This window comes from Macrosteles quadrilineatus, unplaced genomic scaffold (assembly GCF_028750875.1).
Source record: "Macrosteles quadrilineatus isolate MER2022 unplaced genomic scaffold, UCM_ALF_1.0 Scaffold_4__1_contigs__length_99947679, whole genome shotgun sequence".
NCBI classification, from domain to species: domain Eukaryota; kingdom Metazoa; phylum Arthropoda; class Insecta; order Hemiptera; family Cicadellidae; genus Macrosteles; species Macrosteles quadrilineatus.
This window is the reverse complement of record NW_026542597.1, coordinates 94103808-94120342: the sequence shown is the minus strand read 5'-3', so window position 1 is coordinate 94120342 and position 16535 is coordinate 94103808. Positions and strand designations below refer to the sequence as shown.

Here is a 16535-nt window from a genome sequence, read left to right as displayed (position 1 = left end):
GTTAGATTAATTAAGGTAAGCCTTGAAAGTAACCGTCGATTTCGACGGGTTTCACCTAGTATACATATATATATCGAGAGTCAGTCGACCAACTAAGATTATTTTTTATTTATTTTTTATTTACAAAAGAATTATAACAACATGAACCTGTTACATGTACACAACAAATGCAATTAAAGAAAAGAAAAAAATTAAAGAACATGTCCAATAATTAATTGTTTTAATTATGTACAGAATAACATGTACAGAATACAATGTACAGAATACAGAAATAACCATTAACAATCAAAATACTCAACATCAAACTACAACGACATCAAAATAATGACTCCTGTGGTGCCTAATGACTGATAGTGTGGTGCCTACCCCACAGATTTTCAGGCCTTGGTATCTGGAACAAAACACATACGTCAGTATGGTGCTTTCAATTATTTTAAAATCAAATCACACATAAAATTAGCTATAGAACTTATATGTAAATTAGAATTATAGAATAGTCTAAATTAGTGTAACAACATGAACCTGTTACATGTACGAACCTTGCACACACTGCTGTAGCCTACCACAGATTTTCAGGCCTTGGCATCTGGAACAAAACACATACGTCAGTATGGTGCTTTAAATTATTTTAAAATCAAATCACACATAAAATAGTGGTAGAATGTCCACTGCGTGGTCCTACATGACCCCTACATTCTGAGGGGTTTACAATGCGCACGCATTGTACTGATTAATGGTAGACACATAATTATGAAAATGAAAATGTTTAGAGTACGAATTTGTTAATACAAAGAGTTTGTAGTTTGAAAAAACCATAAAATGTAAGCTAACTTCTAATTGGAATACTCTTAAATGTGGTTTTGCGTTTGTAATATCTCATTTGATTGACAAATTTCTCTAATTAATTGTCTCTACACTGTTGCTTAAAACCCTATATAATAAACCAAGCAATGAAAATATTTAAAAGGTTTTAAATTTAATAAATCCATGGTGACAATTAGAAACCATTAAAATGAACTTTTATTAACATAGTCCAACTTTTAGACATATGGGGGTATGTATTCTGTAGACAACGGCTGACACCAGCGCCAACCAGCAGCGGCTTTTGCACGGGTCACACTAGGCTGCTTGTCAGCCGCTGGTGATCGTGATATTGACAATGTGTAAGAAGGAACAGCAGTGAGGTTAGGTTAGGTTAATAGGTATTTTACAGTTTATTTGAGTTTTGTTTAACACTTGTTTAGTTTTGAAAGTTTTTGTACTGGACTGGAATGTTTTCCTAGTGTTCACCTGAGCTTAAAAATATTCAACACTTTGAACTTGTAAGAGAAGTTGAAAATTGAGAAGTTTTCCTTTGACAAGGGGACTCTTTACCTTGCAAGGGTTACATGAATTACAATTGTTTGAGACTAATCCTTTTTCAAAGCCAGTCGGGTAAAAGCCACTGGCAATTGGCAGGATCTAAATCTGAGACATCTGACAGTCGCGTCTTAATTTTGTACAGGTTTACTTTAAACCATTTGATGGTGGCTTTATTTGATTACGCCCCTTCCACAAGTCTCACGATCACCGGCCTTACATGACTAAATAAACTTTTTCTATGTTACTTACTTTATGATTGTTGAGATATACGTAACAAGCGTTACATGCTGGACTCTCGTCGATGTGCCTCTTCATCCGGTCCTTTATAACCTTCCCGCACTGTATGCATTTTTTCACCTAAAATACATAATATGTATTTAAATGTACATAAAAAAAAATAAAACAAAACATATTATGTTTTGTTTTATTTTTTTTTTGTGTGGGGAATCTTTTGGACGATTTGCTTCCAAATGAGGAAGGTTGAAGGTTCTGACCAGCCCTTGAGTTCTGACCTTACATTCGCCTACACAAATCATTTAGAAGTCACAGTTACCAGCAATTTCTGTTATTTTAAGTTACCATTAGTTGTAAGTAGGGGTCTGCGGGTACCCGATTTTTTCGGGTCGGGTCGGGCCAGCGGAAGGCCCGAGAGACCGGGTCGGGTCAGAGTATGATAAAAAATCAATATGATTTGCCTAGAGTCCTAAGTGGGGACTTAAATGTGGACAATTTGACAGAATCATGGCAAAAAGAGTGTCTATTTGACGTTTTAGACTCATATAGCCTACATGTATCCTTAAAAACCCCTACCAGAGTAACAGAGGAAAGTATTAGTCAGATTGATTACTTTATTACTAGTTTGGATGAAAGCTTATATCACAGACAAGGGAAACAAAGTCTTTTATTTCCTTAGTCAATGCTTATATGTTTCTGGGGCACTGCCAGCCTTACTGTCTGACCATAATATTTTGTACCTCAAAATTAATCTCGCCACGAGACACAGCCTTATCAAGAAAACCATTGAGAAGAGGAAAATAAATAGCTCATCTCTGGATCTGTTTGCACGAATGATGGCAACTCAAGACTGGCAAATTGATAACGAAATTCCGAATGTGGAATTTATTTTTGACGAGTTTTACACAACATTTTTGTATATATTTGTGTTACATTTTACAACCATTTTTGTATGTATTATGTTTTCCAAAGGGCATTTTTAATGTCAAGAACGATTCACAAGTTAAATGGGTAACTCAAGAAGTTTTACGGTCACAAGATAACCTAACACATTTGTATTGGGAGACAAGAAATAACAATAGGCCTAATAATAATTAAAAAACAGTATACTTGAATGCTAAAAATCAACATGCCAAACTCCTAAATAGTACCAAGAAACCGTTCTACAATTCTAAAATAGATAATGCTAAAAATGTTAGCAAGGAATCTTGGCAGATAGTTAAAAGTTTAACGTGTGATGATAATTTTGTAAATAATGTAAATTTAAGTTTGAAACTAAATGACGAGCACATAACTAATCCAGTTAATGTTGCAAATTTATTTAATAATTACTTTATAGAAGAGGTATTAAAACTGACTGGAACAAGTGAAGAGGAGCCTCTGATATCGGGTGTTGGTGTCGGTGCGGAGGATTTCCGCTTATGGCCTACTACTGAAAGTGAGGTAATAGAGGTTATAGATAAGGTTAGTCTTAAAAAAAGCTCTGGAGTAGATGAAATCCCTTGAAGTCATGCAAAGAATCAATTGTAAAACCACTTGCTAAAATTATAAATAAATCTTTTGAAAATGGAGTTTTTCCTAGGGTAAACTAAAAACATCCAAGGTAGTACCTATTAGGGATGTAAAATACCTGGGTATTTAAAACTTGGGGTAAATACCCTGGGTATTTACCCGGGTAAGTACCCAAAATCCATAAATACCCGGGTATTTATGAAATTGATTGAAATTTATTTATATTTATCCCTAAATATGTTATTGTTATCATTACATGATAAATTAGGATAGTCTATAACACCTTTTACAGTAACTTGAGCTTTGAGTAATTATAGTTATTAGACCTTTTATTTAATGATTTAGCACTTTTTTTAAAATACATAACGTTTCTAAATAATCATGGGCTTTCGTGTCTTAAATCGAGTAACATCAGTTAAATTTAAATTACTAAAAATAGTATATTAAAAAAGGCTGTGGTTTGCTGTTCACAGCAAGCTTGGCGGTACAGGTGGGAAATTATTCAAGAATTTAATTATTAATCTTTTTCAAGCTCTGAGCACTCTCTAGTTTTAAGAAATTTATAAGTTACAAATATATGTATAAATGTATAGAATTAAAAAAAAACATAAAAAAAAATAAATAACAAAAAATGTTTATAATTGAAATAGGCCTAATGGTACATCAGAAAGGTAATTTGAATGTATAGAAATGTACTGTACTTGTTTTATCTAGCATTTACAATGTGTTTGCCAACCCGGCTGACGGTCTTATAAGACCAAGTTGGAAAAAAAATGCGAGCCTGCTGTGTGAATCATGAACTGGTTATACTATGGAGATGTATTGTAAAACTTGTACTTAGATCATGTAAATAAAGCATTGTTTCATTCATTCATTCATTCAAAAAGGCTGTGGTTGTTTTAATTCTTATCATTTTATAAATTTTTAACCAATATTAAATAACATAAACAACATTATTTTAATTTATAAATATCCAGGAACTGTTGAAAGATTTATTGTGCTATAGATCCAAATGTTTTGTATAACAAGTTTATCAAATTAGTTTTTTTTATTTTGATACCATTGATAGGTACTAACAAAAGATCTAGAACAAAATATTATTAAATCCTGCCATCCTACAGATTGAATTTTAATTACTTTTTAAGTTGTTTACACATAGGCCACTACTAGGTTAAAATTTCCTGTCTTTCTAAATAATAATTATTAGGCCTACTTAACAAATTATTTTTCTTCACTTTCAATAAAATAAAATCTATCCATCATAGAAATGAAAAAAATCATAAGTAGTTAGGACCAGTGCAACCATGCGACCAGGGTATTTATGCCAATTATGATTTATGCTCAGACCTGGGTATTTATGGCAATTATAGCCAGAAGTAAAATGCTAGTAGTGACCATATGGAATTTTGTTTAACACATTTTATCATCATTTTACTATCCTTACAGGGTAATAATAGCAAAAAAATCTCAATCTCCTATAACTTTAATAAAAATTATAAATACCCAGTTTTTGGGTATTTACCCGGGCCTGGGGTAAATACCCAGGTAAATACCCAATTTATATTTACCTACCCACTGGGTATTTACCCGGCCCACATCACTAGTACCTATCCACAAAAAGGATGAGAAAGATCAAGTAAAAAACTATAGGCCAGTGTCAGTCCAAAGTGCATTTTCAAAGATTTTCGAAATAATTTTCCTTAAAAGACTAAATCCCTTTTTATCACATAACAATCTTTTATCACCACAACAATATGGATTTAGAAAAAACGGGACCGCGTCTCGTTGTCCCGCCGTCTAGTTGTACCTACGTCTACTTGTACCTCGAGGCCTAGGGACAACTAGTCGTAGGTACAACTAGACGTAGGTACAAGTAGACGGTGGCACACCCGTGAAATGGAACAGAATCAACCTTATTAGGAAACAAATATGAAACATTATTACAAACTGGATTTTAGTTATGTGTCAAAACCAAATCTCAAATCTCAAAACCATCAAAACTTAGGAAAAGTTTCGGTTTCGAGATTCGATCACCGAGTTTCGAGATTCAAAAGTTTCGAAATTGAAGATTTTGGCAGTTTTGTTTTTGAAACCACTGACATTTTTTGTGTCATTATTATCTTACTTTACTAATATAATAAATGTGAAAGTTTGTGTGTGTGTTTGTTTGTTTGTTTGAAGTTCAATCACGCATTAACTACTGCACGGATTGGGCTGAAATTTTGCATGATGATAGCTCACATTCCCGATTAACATATAGGCATATTCTTATCTCAAAAATCCTTTCGGGCTCCGCCCCAGTGGCTCTGTAGTTCCCCATGTTAACCTTATGAGTATTCACATTTAAAGGGAATTAAAGAATTTAGTCAGCTGTTTCAACTAAAAACGTTGGTTCTATGATATGTAAAAGCATTAAAAAGTTATAAGATTTACCAACAGGGTGCAGCACAATTTTTTTTGCATTTATGAAAACAACTAATTTGAACTAAACAGCAACAAAAAAACTGTGATACGCAATGAGAACTGTCAAAGTAAGATTGTTTACAGTTATGTTTATGTTTTTAATTTCATGAATTGTTTGTGATAATTTGTGAATTTTTTATAATTTATTTTTTTATATTGTTTAGGTGAAGTGGTGTAGAGCATAATGGCTATGGTAGATGTGTAATACTATAGGGTACCGTGAATTTAAAGATGCAAATTTTATCAAACTGTGTCCTTCCCCATTGAAAATGCAAAGCTTGAGTATAACTGCAATAAACATTTTATACTTATATGTCAACCCCGTACGAAGAACGGGTACTCTGCTAGTAAGGTATAAGTTAAATATGAGTGAACAAATATGCAAGGGGGAAATCAAAACGCCATGCCAGTGCAAAATGTATAATATTCCACTTATCTCTTTAGATGTGCTTAAAAATCATTTCACAGAATATTATTTGCCTGTTTTTCAAAGCGCATAGACATGTTATGGTTTTAAAACTTAATAAAATGTAACCTAAAATATAAACTATTTCTTAATATAATTAATTATAAATATATGTCTCCTGTCAAAACACTAATCGTTCGATTTGTTGTTGTAAAAGGTATTGGTGCAAATGCTGTTTTTGTAATAATGATGCCAATTTGATCTTTTGTTTGTATGAGCTCGGCTGAAGAATATCGTGTAATAACCAAACACGGGAACACAATCTTAACCCAGAACAAGAGAATAAGTATTGGAAAAAAATGACCAATAATACAATTAAGTTACAACGATCACGGTAGTTAATATGACATGTTATTTCCGGTCACTCTTTCTCTCTCTCACTCTATATAATTATATACATATATATACTGTATATACAGGGTGGAAAAAGTCTTGGGACAGTTAAATATTCTAAAAAGCACTAAAGATGTAGCTTCAATTCATTGACTCTCACAAGCGGCCTTGAACATAAAGTGAAAATCTGGATCCTCAAACTACGATTTTGGTGGTGGTGGTGGTGGTGGTAATCAGGACTTATATGGCCAATCACAAATTAGAAAAAGCCCAAAGCCCGTACCACTAGTTCATTGAACTACAGAGCAGGTAGACAAACAGACAGACGGACGGGCGTTCCAAGTAGACTGCGCTGTACGAGCACGATATTCCGCCATTTTTTTGATGCGCTGTACGAGCACGCGCTGTACGAGCACGAAATCAATAATAAGTCGTGGACAGGGCATCTTTGAACCAGGAAAAGGCTACCTACCTACCTCGGCTATTGTGGGGTGGCCCACCTGGCCGACCCTAATTAATTTCGCTTGGCTGCGCTCAACAAAAACAACTAATTTAAGTTAGGCTATCTACAAAAAATCTTAATATTCATCATCATATTATGTTTTGTTTTTAAATGTCGATTATTATGTACTAAAATTTGATGTAATGAATAATAATATAGCTTCCGTATCCTGCTGTGGTACTTTATAATGCTAAATATATTATATTGAAACACAGTGTTGAAAAAATATTATAATTAAAATAACCATTTGAGGATCGTTTAAATATCGATTATAGTGAATAATAAACTTTTCACTTTCACTTTTCATCTAGTAAATTACCGCAATCTTTAATACGCGATCAAATCATGTTAATACTGAATATTCATGCGACTTCTGATAAGGTTTTGTGAATCCCAAAGCTGCTATTCAGTAAATTACCGCCTGTTTAAATAATTATTGGTTAGGGATTTGACTCTTTTCTTCATGAATAACTAGACTCCTGTTAACAATGGTTTCAATAACATTTAAAACTAGGTGTACAATGCAGTTGTCTGCTTACAATATTGAGCGGAGCTAGCATATTAATCCAAACTAGATAACCTGATGCTCGAAATCGAGCAAAACTGCAACTTGTAATAAAATAATGAAGAACAAAAAACATAAACAGCAAAACCTCAATCATAGAGTCACTCTAAAGTAATTTCTATGACTGATTATAGAGATGTGAAAAATAGTAAGTTGTAAAAAATTATAAAAGCAATATACGGTACAATATTTAAATATAGATCCGCTCTGGATGTAATAAGTCCTGCAGTCTGTGGTTAAACTTAAAAACTATTTCAAACTACGTCCATATGTTTAGTAGTAAACAAAGGGAATTGAGTTTTATGGTTTGATCTAATGTCAACAGATAGCACCACCGTTCCCAAACTTTAGCCCTTAGCTGTACTTAAGTGATGCCCTTTCTTAATACAGTATTCTGAGACGTATTTGCACATCTACGTGAAAATACCTTTAATTTGACACCTCAAACGTTAAAATCCGTCAAGTTGTGACTGATTTAAATATCGTCGATAGTGATAGTATTATTTGTGTACTAGTGATAGTAGTATTATTTGCGATTTTAAATATCGAGTTATGACTGTGAAAAGAAACCTGCTTGCGTATTAATATATACAAGATACTTTTCTAAAGTAAAATGCTACATCTGTTTCTCGTAAATTTGCAGTATCCAAAGTCAATTATAAGTCTGGTTCACGTAAATGAATTGTCTATTTGCAGTATCCTAAATCAATGGTTAATTTGATTCACATAAATTGAGTGCCTATTTGCAGAATCCAAAGTCCAATGGTCCGTCTGGTTCACGTCAATGAAAAGTCTACTTGCAGTATCCAAACTGAATGGTAGTCCTATATTTTGTCATATAAATGGAATGACTATTTGGAGCATCTAAAGTCACCCTAATTCCGGCGACGCTAATTATTGGATATTTATTTTTAGTAAATTATGCTCAATGTTATGAATTACAATGATACTGGACAAAACAAAAGCTCAATATGATATAGTTAAAACAAAAATGGTATCAGCAATCTGACACATACTTTCTCCCATTAGCTTGTCAACAACCTTTATTATGGGTAAGCGATGGGATAAACTATGATAGCCTATTTAATAGAGAAAATCACAAAAGTTGCATTAACATTTCTACATTAAGTTTTACAGGAATGAGGGGTTGCACTATTTTCTTTGGAGTTATAAGAACCATGACAGACGTCCTTAAATCAGATCCGGTTTTTTTTTAAATTCAATTTTTCGGTTTTTTCGTGGGTTTTTATGGGAAAATAACATAAAGATACAATAACTTTGGAGCAGTACTTTTCAACAGAAATGGTAGTTGAACCATTTTGTTCAAAATAGGGCTACAACATACTAAATTGGTATCAAAATAGTTACGGCCATTTTCGAGAGAAAGTTCGATTTTCCCGTTATCGAACTTCATCGCTCATGTTATCATGTTGATCATGTTATCGTTTCATGTTTTTTAAGGAAAACCACCATTAAAAGTTAAAATTTCAAAAAAGACGAAAAACGTCTGTACGGGCATTCCATACCCGCCAGTCCCCCCGGTATGGGTTGTCCCGGTTTAGAGTCCAAATATATATTATGGTTACGTTAATAAATAGGCTAACCTGTTGTTGAACCAATCTATTGGTAATTGCCATGTCAATATCTTCTTTGACATGACCCTAAGAAATAGTGCTTTTAATGAGTTTTATTCGCATTTTAAAATACTAACGACCCACGCAACGATCACATAAGACTAATAGATGGAGCACGCCTATCTATCTAACTAACATTAAGCAGGTGAAGCCAGGTCCGCCATCTTATTGTAGGTTAAAGAAGCGCTAGATGTCGATGAAAACGGCACCAAAACTCAATGTTCCGCTTCAAAATAACTCGACATTTAGCCTACTTAGACTAAAGGTAAATCGTTGAAACTTCGTATGAATGATATCAATAAGTCTAGGACACTATTGGTTCTAATTAAAAGCTTAAAAGTTAATATTTTCTATTTTAAATCTTCAAATAAAGTCGGTACTTTTAAATGAGTTTTAAAATATGACATGAAAAAGTTCGTCGCCTGCTACTTTGTTTTATTTTTTGGTCAGGTAAGTTAAAAAACTGTGGATTTTGTAGCTAAAGAGTTGAATCTTTTGGGTCATATTTTTTAAATTTGTAGCTGGTGTAGTTTGGTTGTAATTTAAATTTTAATATAGAGGCTACCCGCCGCGCCGCTTGCGTCATGCGGGCAGATTTTGCCTACAACCTCACTTGAAATACGGTTTAGATACTCAAGTTTTGAGCTATACAGAAAAGTTACTAAAATAATTAGAAAAACACGGAGTACATACAAATGTTCTTTGATTTATTTTTTGTATTCATCTAAAAATTAACATTTTTTTAGCTCTTTCACAAAAATTAATATAAAGAATATAAAGGAGAGTTGTATAAAGAGTTTCAGAAACTATCTTGTGACTTTCAAAATTCGTACATTGTAAACCAAACGCCAGAACTTTATCAAACTTTAATACGATACAGATACATATATTGTAAATTAATTTGTAGCTTTTCAGAATTTCTTTTTCGCCCAAAAAGTTGTTGTTTTTAATTATGTAAAATAACTTTTTCTAAGAAACTGTTAACGCTAGAAAACAAATTAAAAGTGTATTTTGAAACTCCGGCCTATTTCCATTAAAACGTACAAGCAAGTTTAACCATATAGTGTCTTCTTATTGTTTCCATTCCTGCAAATCAATAATTGATTCAAAATCCTAAACGGCGACTCAATCAGTTTAGTAGTTTACACGGTTTGTCATACTAAACTCACGAACGTCAACACTTTACCATTTGGAGTAAACATGATTTAAAATTAGTTAAGACCCATTAAACGTGTTATATGCAGCTATGTCATAATATATATATATATATATATATATATATATTATATAATGTTCAGTCAGTTCATCAATATATTGCAATGAAGAACATACAAAGGGTGACAAGGCTAATAATTCTAACAAGTTATTTGAATCTTTCAAAGCATAAATGTTTATTTGTATGTATCACATGGCATGCTTTGTGCCAAAGCTGGTTAAAAATATATTGCTAATTAGTGGAAATTACGTGTAGAGGCTAGGCTGTCGGCTGGACCGGAGGTGTAGCCGCGGGGAATTACGTGTGGAGAGTAAGCCGTCGGCTGGACTGGGGGGTTTTCCACAGAGAATTACGTTTGAGGGTAAGGCTTCGGCTGGACCGGGGGGCGTTGCCGCAACGACTCTCCCCTACTCCACTCCGATAAAGAGAGGGGTAGTCGGCCGTGACGTCACAGTTCGGAAGTCTGTGTCGTCGGGAGTCTGAGTCGTTGGGAGCCCGTGGCGCGTTCCCGATTACAGTATGTGGTCAATTAATTAAGTGGTAACAAGTTGACTATCCAAATTGAATTTCTTTGTATAAGTTATGAAACTTATATGTTGAAACGGTTTGGAATGGATATCTCGATATCCACACTTTTATTTATGACTAATTACATAGATTAAACATACTCCCTAAGTAGATAAGTTATAAAGGCGGGGCCAGCTCACGCTCACACGGTCTCCTTGTACGTCCGAGCAGACGGCGGAGCTAGTTCAGTACGTCTACGTCGCCACGCTGCTGTCGCTCTCCTTCCCCTCACTTCCCCTTCAGCCGCGCGCCCATCCCAACGTCCCCACCGCTTTCTCCCAACACACTAGCACTCATGGTGGAAGTAAATATTTACTTCCACCATGACTAGCACTAGCACAGCACTGCCACTGCGCTGAGGGCACCGACAAAGCCCGTCACAACCTACGTCCTGCCAGCCACCGTCACAGAGCCTGTCGTACATAGATTGCAATTATTAATATTGACAGTACAATATTGAATATTATATGCTAGTTGCTAGTTATTAACAGGCGAAGACTGAGAAATTATGTTAGACATTGCCTAGTAAAATATGTGAATAATGTTTATATTAATTGTTAATTTAGTTTACCTAATAACTTATTTAGATATACATTTATTTTGCGAACCATAAAATTTAAACCTTGTTAGTTGCATCGTATATGAATAATCGGCACTGTTTTTTTCCAAAGCTAGTACAAAGTCCAAAGTATTTGAATGTCAAATGCACATTATTGTGATAAATAAGTAATTTATGAAATATCTTAATAATCTCAGATGATAATTAATTCATTGTTCCTAATGCCCTAATTCTGTTCATTGCTTACTGCTTCATTCCTTTTATGCTATAAGCATTATTAGTTGTGGTCGATAAAAGTCTTTACCATTACATCTGTGAGGAATAAAATAGATGAAACACTGAACATCAATAAGGAGAAAATTAGGAACAGTAAAATGTTAAAGAGTTACTTTATACTTTTACTTTTCTTTGAAAATGCAGTAAAGCTACACAATTTACATGAAAATTAGAAACCTTATTTATGAGATTAAGCGTATTTAACTGCAGTAAGATAATCGATTTCAAAATAAAAATACTAAAACCATGTCGCCATAGCATTTTATTGTTATTCATTAACCAGTTTATAGATTTGTGAGGGGTTGTCTTTAGTTAAATCTTAAATTTGGATAATTATTACAAAATGTCTAGCAAACGCCCCACCTTCAAGTTTTTCGTTTGTACGATTAACTAATAACCAAAATATTGTATATAACAATTTTCTTAACAAAGGTCTTAATATTATATTTACCCAAACTTTTAAAAAACTAACTTTCCAGTTTTAGCAAATTTCCCATATAGGGAATAAGCTATTACCGTAGTACTCATGGTAAGACCTAGACCCGTTACAAATTTACTTGATCGTTTTGAGGTCCCTCCCTAAAGGCCAAAAACACCATCCGTTCAAATTAATTGTCCGTTAGCACAATAACTCGAGCAAAAATGATCCGATTTTGATAAAATTTGGTATAAACGTATAAACCTACATTTATTTGGACGAGTTCGCGAACCACCATGATCGGACTATGGGAAGGTGGTTTAGTGGGGGTTTTATGGTGTAAAAATAGGGGTTTCCCATTTTGACCCTACAAACACAATATTTCACAATTTCTTTCCAAACCATTTTGTAGAGCTTAAAAACAAATAATAATTTAGTATATTGAAGCGTTATTATTCGCCTAATGGTTACGGAGAAAATCCCCCCAAAAAAATCTGTAAATTTATAATTCTCATGTTATTCTTATGGAGAATAAGTCAACAGTTGTTTTTACTTGTTTATGAACATATTTTGAGCAAATTTGGAAAATACATTCATTTCTTACTAAACTATTAACATTTTGCAAAAAACCACTTTTGTACCCTCCCTGTTGCAGCAAACCTAAGTACTCGTTAAACTAATTCTATTTAAATAGGTAATAAATGTGATATTTTTAAGGATAAATTTTAGTGTTAATCCAATCAGGCAAATGGAAATTGGCTTAGTCTGCAGGTTTGCTGCGGCGGGGGTATTTTGCTATACAATTTATAAAAAGTGATGATACGCTTTGAAACTCCGCAATGTATCATTTGGCAATATAACATTATTTAAGTTAATTTTATGTCTCGTTAAAATCTAACTGGCCGTTTCTGAAGTTTGATACCGGAAATTCGAATGGGTATATCCATGATATTATTTGCATGGTTAGTTGTCTTTACGCTAGGGCAGTTAGTAGTGGTGTGACCTTGGCGAAGATGAGTCACTCACAGTTTGGCGGGATATCTCGTTGGGCGGGAACCACACCTTCGCGATCTCAAGTGCGACTGCGAGTCGAGTCGTCTCGTCCAGTGCGATCTTTGTTGAGTGTGCATTGACATTTTTTTACCTCTGTTTTTTTTTAAGTGCGCTACCTAGCTGTTGTATTGTAATACAGTTAACAGTTACTGTGTGTCTACCTCCTTCGAGTTAACACACTGATTGTCTGCAATTGGTAAGTAAAAGTAGTTATGATAGGAGATAATTTTATGGAGAATTGAAATGTATAGTAGAGGCAATATAGGAATATGACCCCACTTTAGGCACGTTTTCCCCATAAGAATAACATGGGGATCATTTTTTGGCCACCAATTCTAAAAATCCTGATCTTGACCTATATCCCCTATATTAATGTTCAATACCATTGTACAACTTCATTACTATTTCAAATCCACATGCATTCACATGTATATTCTCAAAATCATCAACTTGACAGTGCGAGGTTTGTACGCGAACTCGGGCGCGCTCCCGGCTCATGGTGCGCTCCTGGTCATGCTCCCGACCTATGGTCAGGCTTCTCGTCTCTAGTGGTCTAGTCCTGGATGGGTGACCTCCCGTTGAAATAATTCTTAATTTCTAATCTAAATTTTTTTAAATTTTTAAAATTTTGAAATTTTTGAAAATTCTATAAATAGAAGTGACATTCGGGTGATATTTCATTCTGGACCATGAGGCCCACCTGTCAACACTGCTCCGTGTTGCTCTCCACCAAAAGTAACCTGATTCGCCACTACAAGGTAATACATCAAATGAAGGTGAAACTGTGCAAGGTTTGCAATTTAATCTGTGATAATAATGCGGCTTTAAAATCACATATATTACAAAATCATAAGACTTGTAATTTCTGTAAAATGAATGTTGTTGGACATTTTAAAAGACACACTAATTCTTGCATCAAATGTCCATATACAATGATTAAATTTGTCGGTGAATCGATTAGAGCTGACCTTGAAAATACACTGAAGTCTTGTCCTCTTCCAATAAAATGGACTTTAGTTAGGAGAATTAAATTTATGAAATATACAATAGATCAAAATGGAAAATTAGTTAATGAAAAAGAATGTATTGCAGATTTTAGAAGTCTTACTACCTTAACTATTGAGAAAAGAGATTTAAAGTCTCAAATTGACAATGCTCTTTTAAAGATCGATGCATCTATACACAAATATCAAGCCAAAGGCAGTAAATGGATATATGACCATACTAAATATTGGCAGCTGCATGTTTACAAGTATAAGCCCCTAACTCCAAAGTCATATATCCCTACACCAAAAAGTATTCAATCAAAACATGCAGTTTTAAATATTAAAAATGCTGACAATAAATGTTTTCTTTGGTCAATTTTAGCAGCTTTACATCCAAGGAATTGTATCAATGAAAATGCTGAAAGGGTCTCTAGCTATGCACCCTACATAGGGCAGTTAAATATGACAAATATAAAATATCCCGTAAAAATATCTGATATAGAAAAATTTGAAACACAGAATAATATAAGTGTTAATGTATTTGGAGTTGAAGACCAGAAATGTATATATCCATTAAGAACGACCAAACTAAACAGTAATACTCATATAGATCTATTATTATTACAAGAAGGTCGTAAATCACATTACTGTTTAATTCGTGATTTTAATAGGTTAATGTTGCGGTCTACAAAAGATAACAATAAGAAACATTTCTGCAAGTTGTGTTTGCAACATTTTTATACTAATGATATATTAGAACGTCATACAACATATTGTAAAAACTTTGATGCTCAACGAGTGGAAATGTCTAAACAAGATACATTACAATTTAAAAACTATAAATATCAACTTAAAGCCCCATTTGTGATTTATGCAGATTTTGAATGCTTTATAAACTCTAATATACATACTCCATCGGGATTTGCATTTGTTGTAGTGAGAGATTCTAAGATTATTTCTGAAGAGTTATATAGTGGTGAAAATGTTATGGATGTGTTTTTCAAAAGGTTATTTGAGACTTATGACTTTATTAAAAGTCAAATGTCAATATATATTCCTCTTGAAATGACTTCAGAGCAAGAGGTATCTTTCCAAAACTCAACGCATTGTCACATTTGTGAAAAGCCCCTATATTTTGATAGGGTGAGAGATCATTGTCACTCATCTGGCCAATACCGTGGAGCTGCTCATAATGATTGTAATTTAAACTATAAAGTAACAAAGAAAATACCAGTATTCTTCCATAACTTGAAAAATTATGACGGACATTTAATAATGCAACACTTGGGAAAGTTTAATCGTAAATTAAATTGCATAGCCAAGGATATGGAAAAGTACATTTCATTTTCTGTTGATGATTTGATATTTTTAGATTCCTATAACTTTCTGTCCCTTCCATTATACAAATTAGCTTCCAATTTAAATACATTTAGATTCATAGACAATCCAATACTAAAACGTAAAGGCGTATTTCCCTATGAATATATGACGGGACCAGATAAGTTTGCAGAGTCTCTACCGCCAATTGAATCATTCTATAGCAATCTAACTAAAGAACATATCTCTTCCAACGAATATGAACATGCTAAAAATGTCTGGACCCATTTTAATATAAATAATTTACAAGAATATCATGATTTATACCTTAAAACAGATGTATTGCTACTGGCTGATGTGTTTGAGACATTTAGAGACCTGTGTTTAAAGGATTACAAACTGGACCCCGTACATATGTATTCACTTCCTGGATTAACATGGGAGGCCTGTCTTAGAATGACTGGTATAAAATTACAATTATTTCAAGATATTGACATGCATTTGTTCATAGAAAGTGCAATCAGAGGAGGAGTCAGTATGATTTCCACACGTTATGCTAAAGCCAATAATAGATATATGGGTGAACATTATGATCCCAATCAAGAGAGTGTGTATTTAATATATTTAGATTGTAACTCACTATACTCTACAGCAATGTGTGAGCCACTGCCTGTGGATGGATTTCGTTGGACTAATGAGATAGACTACAAAATATACAAAAATAATCAAAATGATGATGATTTAATGTATTTTCCCAGTGGCAAGAAACATTTTCCAGCCAAACACCTCAAACAAAATCCTACCCACAAAATAACTTTCCCGGACTCATTAACAGTATTAAACCACACTAGTTCAAAAACTATAGCTAAAGTACAAGAGAGCTATCAGATTTACAAACACATCAACAACAATGGACCAGACAGCTTACTGAACAAAAAAGAAGAGTACAATAGTTCAATCATTTTTAAAACCATTTATGATATAGAAAATACTGCACCAACCGGCAACATTGTAAATTCACGAACGATTTGGCAACCCCGCAATAGTGAAAGTTTCCTACCCCAACAAAGCC

The 16535-nt window shown here is 33.6% G+C and overlaps 1 protein-coding gene across 1 annotated transcript in view; it reads right to left on the bottom strand.

The window, feature by feature from the left end:
* Nucleotides 1–242: 242 nt before the first annotated feature.
* Nucleotides 243–16535, bottom strand: part of LOC128991827 (mucin-2-like) — a 102777-nt gene continuing 86484 nt past the window's right edge. Inside the window, exons 13-15 of the mRNA XM_054415033.1 lie at nt 1612–1719; nt 540–586; nt 243–391 (exon numbers count right to left, since the gene is read on the bottom strand). Of these exons, the coding sequence (XP_054271008.1) occupies nt 560–586; nt 1612–1719 (135 nt within the window). The 3' untranslated portion in view covers nt 243–391; nt 540–559. The remainder of the gene's footprint in view (nt 392–539; nt 587–1611; nt 1720–16535) is intronic.